This window comes from Planococcus citri, chromosome 2 (genome assembly GCF_950023065.1).
Source record: "Planococcus citri chromosome 2, ihPlaCitr1.1, whole genome shotgun sequence".
NCBI lineage: Eukaryota > Metazoa > Arthropoda > Insecta > Hemiptera > Pseudococcidae > Planococcus > Planococcus citri.
The window spans coordinates 76,620,344-76,632,791 of NC_088678.1; the positions used below are offsets into that span (position 1 = coordinate 76,620,344).

Here is a 12,448-nt window from a genome sequence, read left to right on the forward strand (position 1 = left end):
TATAATTGGGTCATTATTTTCGAAATTCTTGAAAAAGTGGCATATCATCCTATCAAAATAAGTCACAATATCAGAATTAATTCAAAAATTCCCATCAAAATTTGTTTTGATAATTTTCGAAGAACTGCAACTTTAAATTAGTTTTGTTTTGGACATCACCAGAAAATAATTTTTTGATTCTCTAGTTCACGATAAAAAAATGCTGAAAATAGGGTGAAAATGCAGCCCTGTAAACTGCCCCCCCCCCAGAATAATCTCCTACCATCGACAGCGTAGGCAATTTATTTCAAGTTCCCATATGCACGATTGCCTAGTCAAGGAATTGAAGGGACCGATTGATGAGTTATGCTCACATGGAAATTGTTTTCCATTTCGTTCAATAACTTTTATGTGTAGGAAAAAAGTCAAATGGAAAATTTAAACCTCGAAAAAAAATTGTACATAGATTTGAGCCACTTTCACATTTTTTGGCAGGTACTTCGACGAACAACGAAAGAAACCTATAAAACTGACAAAAGCATCAAAGCTAATATTGGGCAACTTGCTCGCCACAACTTTTCGCAATGTCGTGAAGGACACACTTCCTACAGCTTCGCGTTGATCTCAACTCTGAAGCTTTTCTTTTCGCTGCCTAAAATCGGACACAGTGACTTTTAAAATAAGTTTTCTACTCTTCTCAATCCACATAAAAAAGAGCTACTCAACTTGAATTACTGCAAAACAGAATTGAGGAATCTAATTTTTCGAAACATTTTTGAACAATATGTATAATAATTATTCAAAACTGACACGGAGTGGCGTCCATGGTAAAACAAATCAACAGCAAATCAGTGATATTCTCAGAATGACTAATTTTAGAAAATAATCAACGATAAGTACCCACTTCCATAACGAAGAAGATAAGAAATTAAATGAAAATTTTATTTTTTCGAAATGCGTCATTTAATTTGCATGATACAAATATTACCATCTAGCATTTTTTTAAAAATGAAGTTCCTGTTTGTTAAATATCTAGATAAGTAGGTATGTTATAATAATGACTAAACCACATCCAAATCATTAAAACTATTTTCAAGTATCAAGCTGGCGGAAACATGAGATAACTCCTAACGCTACCAAGTGAACGATAAATACCCAAGCAGCCGTGATGGGAAATCGAAAAAAAAAGCTGAAGAAGAATACAGAATTCTAAATTTTTGTTGAAATATAATAACTCAAGAAAATAGCGCCCGTGACTTGGCATTTTAAATTCAAGGCATAGCGAGAATTTTAGGACGGAAATTTTGCTGCAGGCTCCAAAAGAGCTGTTCAAAACAGTTCCAAACCGTTCCCAATCGATTCGACGAGTGAAAAATAGGGAATACTTAAGCCAATACTACTTCCCTGTTCCTAAATTTAAATAGTTACTGAACATTGAAGAACATCAAGACCAACAAGATCAATTTATTTTCACGTCAAAAGTAAGAATGCTATTCAATCTTTTGAGTGATCATTTTTTTTAAATTTTATAAAATTGAAAACTAAAATTTGAAGAATGACAAAACCAGTAAAACCAACTTATCTCCACGTGAAAAATAACACAGTCGTTCAATCTAGAAAATTGACGCTGAATTTCATTTTCAGTTTTCACCCTGCAAATAGCTCATTTTTCGAGTAGATAAATTCGCGTTTTGAAAATGTTTCCTTATACACATCTTCCCAATATTCGAGCCAAATTATGGAAAGATATCAACCTACTAGGCTAATTTTAATCTTCTTCGTCAGAATTTTCACATTTTAGAATAAATAAAAGTCATACCAGACAGACATACAGAGTTTCGGAACAAACTGTACCATATTTTTGAATGTGATCCGGTTACTATGCTAAAATAATAAAAATTACCCATACTTTTTTTTCGTATATGCACTCACAATACCTTAATATTGTATTTTTTAAAATTCTGGCAAAAAGCAAGTCTTTTGAAAAATTTTTACTAAAAAAATGTTTTCCCCCACAATTTTAGTAAAGAAAAAAAAGTACCTACATCTACCTTACAGACAAATTGCTCGGGCTGGATTTGATCCCACGACAAACCAGCCAAATATCCGGGTCCGAAACAACTAATCGGATCCGTGTACAGCCTTTCCGTGTACCAAACCACGAAATCACGAAGATGGCAATCGCATTTCCACGGGTTGTTCTTCAACTCTAGACTTTTCAACGAACCGGTGAATTTCTCAAATATCGTTTTATTCAGATGATTTAACTGGTTGTTATTTAATTTCACATTTTTCAATTGAGGAATATTATCGAACGCTTTGTGCCCGATGTAAGAAATTTGATTTTCTTCAAATTCGACCGTTTGCAAGAACTTCAAATCGACGAATAAACCATCTTCTAGCCTCGCTATCGAATTATTATTCAGATACACGTGTCGTAATTTCTCGGTCGGGACGAATAATTTCGGATCAAGTTTACGAATCTGGTTGCCTGACAGATCGATCTGGATGACGATGCTCAAACCAGCGAACGTGTTTTTCTCGATTTCACGAATATTACAATATTTCATTGAAATCTTCTGTAAATTGATTAATCCAGCTTGTCTGAACGCGTCGTTCTTCAAAGTTCTGATTTCCGTGTAGTCTAAGACCAAACTTTGTATCTCGTCGCTGAAACCCTGCGGTATATCGGTGAATAAAGCCCTCGTACAGGTCGCCGTTTTCCTGCCGCCGACCCATTTGCAAATGCACCCGTTCACGACATCGTGGCATTGCATCCAGTCATGCTTCGTGGCGTATGTTTCTGTCCAAGCGTACACCAGAAGCAGAAAAATGATATTCTTCACAGCTCCAATCATGGTCTGCCTTTTCTACTGCACCATAACCTGTAATCGGAAAATGTAAAATTTGAAAAATCAATTACCGTTGTTTTTCTTCTCAAATTTCTAGCTGAAATGAGTAGCAATAAATGAAATGATATAATTTTATGAGAACTAATCAACCTCAGAATAAAAAATTGTACGAACGTCGAGTAAACTTGAATCATAGATGATATTTTTACAATTCCACGACCTCAAAAATACCCTTCTTGGGAAAATTCTCAGTTAGTTTATTCGTAAAAACTTGCGAAATTCAAACCTTGAAAACTTTCAACAAGTTTGATACATATTTTGAAAGTATGAATTCGGATCCTAAAAAAGAGTTTGAAGAAAGTAGTAACTCCATTTTTAACGGTGCAAATTAATTTCCACACCTTCTAGGGAAATCCGAAATTTTGGAGAAATCTGAGATCACACCCAAAACTCCAAAATGCCCCAACATGACGAAATTAGGTGGGGGTTCAAAGTACCAATTTTTTCAGATGCTCAATTAATTTTTGGTAAATTTTTTAGAAATCCAAAATTGGCCATTTCAAGCGTTTATTTAGTGAATAGGTATCTGAAAATTATGATGAATAAGGTAGATTACGCTTGCCCAGAAAGATTGGTCACCAAGGGCAAGAAAGACTAAAAAGCAAACGTCCCATTAAGAATAGCCACTCTACGTACGTACGTACATTAAAAACAGAGGAAAATATGATCGAACTGGAAGAAGCATTTGAAAAGAGTAAAATTCATATATTAGGTTTGTCTGAAGTTCGTCGTCCTAATGTAACAATTAAAAATACAAAAGATAACCACTTGTTGGTGCATTCTGATAGTTCTGGGGAGCAAAAAGGAATAGGATTTCTTATTCGTAGGGATATCATTAAAAATTTTGTAGAATTCCAAACAGTGTCTGATTGAATGGGACTAATAGAGGTTCAAGTAGGTAATCAAAAAATAAAAATAATACAGGTATACGTTCCAACGACAGCCTCAAGCGAGTTAGAGATTGAGGGATTCTATGATCAGCTGAAATGTATACTAGGAAACAACAAGCTTAAAGATACATTCATTATAGGAGACTTGAATAGTCAGATAGGTAAAGGTAAAAATATGGATGAATTCTCAATAGGGAAATATGGCTATGGAAAGAGAAATGAGAGGGGGTGGAGATTGTTGAGATTTTGTGAGGAATTTAACTTGGGTATCTGGAATATAAAATTTAAAAAAAGGGAGGGCAAAATCTGGACATGGGAAGCTCCAAATCACGAGTTTAGGACGCAAATAGATTATATTATCTCATCTAACGATGTTAAATATGTTAAAAACTGTGAAGTCAGAAATTTTGATTATAACTCTGACCATAGACTGGTATCATGCGATCTAAATATAAAAACGTCACCAAAAAAATCACATTTTAATCAAATCTAGTCCATACAAAAATCAACAGACATTAATACAAAGGCCTACCAACTAGAACTGTCCAGAATGCTCGAAAACAACCACACAAATGGAATTACTGAAATTATAAAGCAAGCTACGAAAAGAATCACCTCTAATGAAACCAGACAAAAATCAAACACCCTACCAGCAGAGCTAAAAACATTAATAAATCAAAGAGAAAGAATGAAACGAATTAAAAACAAGACAAAAACTGAGAAAATTGAGCTAAATTTGCTAAACAAACTGGTGAAGAAAAAACTTAAAGAATTCAACTATTGGAAAAAAGCTAATATTATCAACAAAATTTTGAACAGTACAAAGAGCACAAAAACAATTAAGAAAAAACTGTTTCCAGGAAAGTCATGGATTACATACTTAACAGATAAGAAGGGTAACAAATGTTATAATAGGGAAGCAATAAACCAGTTAGCAACAGAGTTTTACTCGGATCTATATGACGAAAAAGATGATAACATCCTACCAAACCTACTTATACAAAAAAGCAACGAATATAATTTCAACATACATCTGGCCTTCATAGACTTTACCAAAGCTTTTGACTCCCTTAAGCACGATTATCTAGTTCAAAAATTCTAGCAAAAATAATAGCGGAAATGTACTCAGGTCTAAGAACAAGAATTATCACAGATAAAACAGGGAGATATTTTGCTGTCAAAAAAGGGGTAAAACAAGGAGACCCACTCTCACCAGCATTTTTCATCAGTGCCCTGGAAAATATTTTCAGGAAACTTGAGGAGAAGTGGAAAAATAAAGGAATATTAATAGGAGGGGAAAGAATTACAAATCTAAGATTCACAGACGATGTAACCCTGGTATCTGAGGACATAGAAGAGTTGAAACAGATGATCAGTGACCTAAATGAAGTAGGAAAAGAAGCAGGGCTTAATATTAACATGACTAAAACGAAAATTCTGACTAGAGACACTGTAACCAACATAACAATTGGAAATGAAAAAATAGAAAAGGTAACAGAAGCAGTATACTTGGGTCAAATAATAGCTCTGGAAAACAGTACAGAGAAAGAAATAAACAGAAGAATCACATTAACATGGAAAAAGTACTGGTCTCTTAAACACATATTCAAAGGACCTTTTTCAAATTATCATAAAAGCCAAATTTTCAACTGTTTCGTCACCCCAACCCTAACATACGGATCCCAGACTTGGGCTCTCACAAACAAATTGTCAAAAAGAATTGAGGTAAGTAACTCAAAATGCAATTGAAAGATCAACGTTGAATGTAAAACTGTGAGATAAAATTAAGATAAGAACTATCAAAATAAAATTAAAACACAATCTCAATATGCTTCATTTGATTAGGAGGAAAAAAATGGACCTGGGCAGGTCACGTCGGGAGAATGAGGGATGGGAGGTGGACCCATAAAGTAACCTTTTGGTACTTGGGACACAAAATAAGAAGAGTAGGTAGGCAGAGGTCTAGATGGGAAGATGATTTCAGAAGTTTTTTGGGGCACAAACAGTTTGGCAGACTAACTTTAGTGAGGAACGAGTGGGCACGTTTGCAAGAGTCCTTTGCCCAATTTCGGGTATAGCGGAGCTGAGTAAATTGTAAACATTTATTTTAAGTTAATCTGTAACATTTTATGTAAAGTCTGTTAATAAAGGTTATTTTGATTTTGATTTTTGAAGGTAGATCAAGTCAAATAGCGGAAAAAATGGGTGAACCAAAGCATAACTGCGACCAAAGTTTTTTTTGGTGAATATTGTCTAGGGTGGTGTAGTGAACAACATACTAAAATCCCCCGTCCCTACCTCTAGAACAAACCCTCCCTACGGTGGATCAAAGCACTCCAAAATCAGTTTTTTGTCAAAAACTTCTAAACCCAATCAACGATACATAGGTACTCTTTTGCCAATATTTTCGTCATCTTTTCGCTTTGATTGGAGGCTCGGAGCGAAAAGCAAGGTTTTTGCTACGCCAAATTCTGAACAAGTTTGGCGATAGCGAAACGGAGACGATTCGCAATCGCCAACCTGTGTTTTATTTCTGATTTAATGGAAAAATCAGCTCAATGCGATTCGCCATGAATTCATCACAAATATTCGCGAAATTTGAATTGTGAGGTGACGTCAACATCCGGTTGGTGGCTGGCGTTACCGATAATCTATAAATAACTCCGCATTTTTGAACAGAGAGAACTGATTAACTGCCAAACCAGTCACTTGTGAGACAAACATCCACTTGGAGTTGTCTGTTAAAACAATAAACGTGTGTCATGTGTATGCGCTGTGTACCAAAAATGATTTTTAAAAATGTTTAGAGCCTTAGATTACATACGTGTTTCAATAAGTGTTGTGTAGAAGTGATTTTTTTATTTTAAAAAGTGTCAATGTTCAGTGTGCTGAAAGTACTTTTTTTTCAAGTGTTGATAATGTGATACGTTGAGTTTTTTCCAACCATATTCAATCACAATGAAATTTTAATAAACGTTTTGCCCCAGCACCTTTTCCCAGGGCCGGTGGTGTGGTTGTTTTCCTGTGTCAGCCCCCAGCTCCCCAAATATTATGGGGTTTTCAGTTTTTTGGCTGGTTGAACTTGGAAATCTTTGGCTCAGATGAAAAAAGTGAGTTTGAGGTGGGCTGAGGGACTGTGTGAGGTTGGTGTGTTGGGTGTGTGAGAAATTGCAGTGTTTGGTGGTTTCATGCAATGAAATAAATTAATAAATAAATAAATGTTGTGGTATTTTACCCTTTATAAATGCGAGCAAAATATTGATGAAACAGTGACGATTCGTCAATACTTTGTTTGCGGTATGTTAAACATTTTGTCGCCGATTCGCCAGTGATTTGTTGATGCAATATCTTGGTGAAACGAATGTGTGGCGCTTCCCTGGCAAATTAAAGGCGACTTCTTGAGACTGGTATACGCCAGCAAATTTGCCTACAAAATATCGTCAATAGGGAAATATCAACTTTTGAGTAAAATGAGCTCAGTGATCATATTTTAATCTCCTCTTGAATACCTATCAAATGAGCTATCGGCCAACTCCCTAGCCCCCCCCGGGGGGCGGTAATGCTAGAACCCCTCAAAATGAAGTGATTTTAATAATTTTACATTTCATAACATGGGACTTGGGACTTGTCATTAAACTTGGGAATGGGATTATTTTGAGAGCTGGAGTTGACCCCTGAAGTAAGGAGGGTCAAAGTTGGAAATTACAGAAAAGTCTTATTTTTGGAGGGGCTTACAATGACCTCAAATGGATGAAAAAGGTTCAAAATCATACCATTTGTCAGTGCTCTAATTGTGATCAGCGTATCCAAATTTCAGCTTCCTAGGTTATCCCAACTCCTTTTAAGCTGGGAAAACCCATATTTTCCCCCTATTATTGTGGTTTTCCACCTTGAAAGGAGTGGGGATGACGGATGACCTACAAAGCTGAAGTATGATTTTCAATTTTTTTCATCCATTTGAGGCCACATTATGCCCCTCCAAAAAGTAATCTTTCTGTAATTTTCAACTTTGACCATCCCCACTCCAGGGATCAACTCTAGCTCCCAAAATAATACCATTCCACAAATTTTATTTTATTTGATCAATTAGAACAGGTACCAAGTCCCAAGTTATCGTTGTTGTCTCACTCCTTTACAGGAGATACGATCGTTTCCTCCCTCTCGTTGATCTTCCTTGGATTTTCCCCTGTACCACTAGCATGAAAATACCGTTTTCTCATATTTTATTAGCTAAATACTTTAGCTTTCTGTTTTTGATATCTTCAACTACGACTTTCCACTCCTCTCCTATTCTTGCTAATACTTCCTCATTGGTAATGAAGTCCTTCCATGAGATCCATAGTAACTTTTGATAGCACCACATCTCGAAAGCGGATATTTTCTTCTTGCACTCTGCACTCATAGTCTATGTTTCACAGGAATACTTCAGAATGGTCCATACAGAGCATCGCATAATTCTCTTTCTCAGATATAGTGCTGGCAAGGTTGTTGAAAGCGGGTTTTGCCATTCCAATCCGTGATTTAATTTCTTTATGATCTCTGCCATCCTTGTTTATCAGTGCTCCAAGGTATCTGAATTGGTTTACATTTTCAATTTCTTGTGTTCCGATGTTGATTTTGACCTGTTTATCATCTTCTTTTGTAAATCTCATCACCTTGGTTTTGCCTGCGTTTATTTTCATTCCATATTTTAATCCTGCGCTGTTAATTCGGTCGATCATCTTCTGCATCTGTGCTTCTGTCCCAGCAAGTATCACTTTGTCATCTGCATAGCTTATTTTGTTTATTCTCTTGCTGTTGATCTTGAATCCCATTTGTTCGATTCACGCTTCCCTCATTATTTCTTCTGCATACAGGTTGAACAACCTGGGTGAGAGGGGGCATCCTTGCCTCACACCTCTCTTTATTCCACATCCGTTCTCCGAGTACTCAGTTCCAATCTTGATGTTAGCGCTTTGCTCCCAGTACAGGTTCTTGATTATTTGCAGTTCTTTGTCATCAATACCTATTGTATTTTTTCAGGATCTCCAACACCTTCTCATGGTTGACACGATCAAATGCTTTCTCATAATAGACAAAGCAAGCAATGATTTCCCTATTTACATTCAGTGCTCCCTCATAGAAAATCACTACTAGCGTCATTACTAAAAAAAAACACTAGTAACTTTTTCGGCAAGTAGTGTCACTACTACTGACAGACGTTACTAGTGACTAGTAACGTTTGTCAATAGTAGTGACACGCGCAAATTTGCGCATTTTGCACTGAAAATCATGGCAAAAACATGTTAATGACAGCTATTTACTCGTAGACCCTCCTAGAACAATGAATTCTCCCCAAAAAAATTTTGAAAATCAAAAAAAATTTCATGCCTGGGGTGGGGTTTGAACCTGCAACCTCTCACTCTCTAGTCATCTGCCTAACCAACTAGGCCACTGAGGAAGTTGGAAGTTCAGGTGTTTGAAACATTTATATGCACTTTTTAGCACTCTGGACTTTAAAAAATTTCAAGTTTGATGATTTTTTACAAAATTAAAACTGAGTTTTTGGTGTGTTAATATTTCTAGATAAAAATTAAATGGATATCGTACACTCGTATTCGATATTTCTTTGCGAAAATGGGCCCCTCCTCGTCCCCTTACCCTCGTTCCCCCCTTCGAGGGGGCTGGTACCTCAAAAATTTTTTCATTTTTCGACTGGAATTTAGGCTTTATTCGCAAAAATGGACTTTTTTCCGATCTTCTCCCCTCCACCTCCCTCCGAGGGGGCTGGTACCTCGATTTTTTTTTCATTTTTCGACTGGAATTTAGGCTTTATTTGCAAAAGTCATGGACTTTTTTCCGTTCCTCTCCCTTCCCCTCCCTCTCCGGATTTCTGGTAGTTTGACTGAAATGCAGCAGAGGACCCTTTTTTAAAAAAAATCAAGTTAAAAAATCGCATTATTTGTGATGTGAGAAGTCAATTTTGCTATCTTATTTTGGTCAGAGAAAGAAAAAGGAAAATGATCTGGCCCAAGCGGAAACTTTTCAATAATTCATAATTTCAAAAAAAAACATGGTTTTTAGGAATTCTTTAATTTTTATTTTTCACCAATTGTATAGGTACCTGCCATATCTGTTAGTAGCGTTATTTCAATCATTACTAGTGTCGGCTTGGTCATTAGTAACGTTAAATCATTCACTAGTAATGTTGAGACAGTCGCTAGTAGCGCCAAGCTGATCGCTAGTAGTGCCGAATCAGTCGCTAGTAGCGTCAAGCTGGTCACTAGTAGTGTCGAGCTGGTCGCTAGTAGTGTCGAGCTGGTCGCTAGTAGTGTCGAGTTGGTCGCTAGTAGCGTCAGTACAAGCGCTAGTAACGTTTTCGGTATCACTAGTAACTTTTTCAGAAACGCTAGTAATTTTTTGAAGTCGCTAGTAGTGATCTTCTATGAGGGCTCTTTGCTCTTCGAATGATCACTTTCAGCAGGGCAATTGCATCTCTCGTCCTTTTTTTTTTCTTATTTTTTAATGTGAAATTATTAAAATCACGTCACTTTGAGGAGGTCTTAGCATCATCCCCACCTCCAGGGCTAGAGAGTTGGTCGATAGCTCATTTGATAGGTATTCAAGAGGAGATTGAATGATAACTGAGCTCATTTTACTCAAAAGTTGATGTTTTAGAAGTTTTTGACAAAAAAATGATTTTGGAGGGCTTTGATCCACTGTAGGGGGTTAGCTCCAGGGGTAGGGGCGAGGGATTTTAGTATGTTGTTCACTACACCACGCAAGGCAATATTAACACAAAAATTGTTTTCACTGGGCTATAAAATTAGTTGTGAAACCAATATCCCTCCCTCTCCAATTTAATTTCGTCGTGTATTCGGAGCATTTTGGAGTCTTTATTGTGATTTCTGATTTCTCCAGAAGGCCCGGAAATTAATTTGTACTGCTGACACCAAAGTTTTGGCTCATTCACGACCATGTTTCAACCGATTTCCAGGCAGATAGCTCCAATGTATGTAGATGGAGAAAAAAATTCAGAGCAACGAAAAAAATAATAATATGGGAAGCGTCCATTTGGAAAAAATTAAAAAAAAAAAACACTCGAAGTGTCCACCTATAAATTGAGTAAAATGTGGCTAGACCTTTTAAGCAGGTCGAGAATACGCTAAAGCTCGATATTCTATCTACCCAAACCAGTTTCCATGCACTCTGGAAAAATTAAATAAATTCTGGAGAAATCTAAAATCGGACTGAATGCTTTTAGAAAGGCTATAAATATCGAAATTCAATTATCGGAAGTTGATTTTAGTTTCATTAATGATTTTAATCATTTTCACTGAGTCATAAATATGTCCATTTTTTCCAAAGTATTACGAGTATTTCAGAAAAATGAACAATTCTGGATTTTAAAAAATTTGCCAAAAATCGAAAAATCAATTTCAGCAATTAAAACTGCGATCATGAGTCATGACACTCATGAGATTTGATATTAATTTCTGTTTCTTTCTACAGGTACTTTTTGAACTTCCGAAAAAATTCAATACAATATACTTTCCAGGTGATTTGACCTGATCTAGTCACATCAGAAGAGTTTTGATCGGATAAGATCTATTCACATCTGATCATATCTAATCTCAAGTTGTCTAACAACATTTCAAACTGGAAAAGCGGATACTTTAGCAGGACTTTTGGCAGGACATTTTTCAAACGTTTTATGATTTCTTTTCTGGAGACAGAGAGGAAGGAGGTTCAATAACATTCCAAGATTTTTTTCCAAGAGGGGGGAGGGGGTGTTGAAAATATTTTGACCATTTCAATTTTCATGGCCGACATTCTGCAAACACTTCGCAACTTTTTTCAGAGAACGAGTAGAGTGGTCGAAGTCTAATTGGGTAAAAAACAGAATATTTTGATAAATTGTATAAAAAGGACAAATGCAGAACTTGTAGGGTTTGTTAGTACAGTCCTGTACGAATAATTTTCAAATATATTCTCTGAGAAATATATTTAAGCACCGCACTCCTCTCTAGCTCAAGGAAGAAGCCGAGAATAGCCTCACTAATTATTTATAACTCGCACGTACCATCCAGTAAATGGAATAAACGACTGAAACACTCACCAGATTCGACTTGTTTATTGGATGTAGGTAATTCAATGAAACAAAGACCTTAAAACTAATAAATCAACACACGAAAAACTATTGATATACTCACGTATAAAACATTAAAAGTAAAAAATTATCACGTCAACTGGTATTATCAAAAACGCATATATTACATATTTTAACGCTGACGAGAACATCGCAGCAGCTACCTAGTTGGAAAAACAAGTGACGAAATCGTGCTTCCTCAAATGGATGTTACGTGCTTATCTACTTATTCGTTTATCGTCCATTGAATTAATGTTTGCAGAAAAAAAGCTGGCACAGTATCGCGCAATGAAATTCCTTCCCATTTTGAGAAAAAATTAATTGTTGTTGAATCATTATAAGCTGACGTGGTGATCTATCAAAGTTGATAAGATTTCTCGAGAAATTCAATCGGCGATAGTGTTTTTCGACCATTTTCGGTGAGTTTTGAAGAATTGTCACCTAACGAATTAAAAAAGCTTAAAATTTCCAAAACAATTCAATATTTTGAAGAAGATGTGCTTCGAGTATTTTTGAAGAAATTTGAACCTAAAATTACC

At 36.0% G+C, this 12,448-nt stretch overlaps 1 protein-coding gene across 2 annotated transcripts; it reads right to left on the minus strand.

Annotated features, from left to right (window-relative positions):
* Positions 1 to 902: 902 nt before the first annotated feature.
* LOC135837796 (carboxypeptidase N subunit 2-like) lies at positions 903 to 12,130 on the minus strand. 2 transcript variants are annotated; one of them, XM_065353186.1, is made up of 2 exons: positions 11,974 to 12,130; positions 903 to 2,864 (listed from the first exon to the last, which is right to left on the minus strand). In XM_065353186.1, the coding sequence occupies exon 2, from the start codon at positions 2,835 to 2,837 to the stop codon at positions 1,974 to 1,976; it is 864 nt and encodes a 287-aa protein (XP_065209258.1). In that variant the 5' UTR covers positions 2,838 to 2,864; positions 11,974 to 12,130; the 3' UTR covers positions 903 to 1,973. The 2 variants fall into 2 exon arrangements, with proteins under 2 accessions (XP_065209258.1, XP_065209257.1); XM_065353185.1 differs by having other exon boundaries at positions 11,880 to 12,090.
* Between the last annotated feature and the right edge of the window lie 318 nt (positions 12,131 to 12,448).

What these genes read in the sequence shown, in the direction of transcription:
- LOC135837796 (XM_065353186.1), bottom strand. Translation starts at nt 2,837, where the DNA reads ATGATTGGAGCTGTGAAGAATATCATTTTTCTGCTTCTGGTGTACGCT.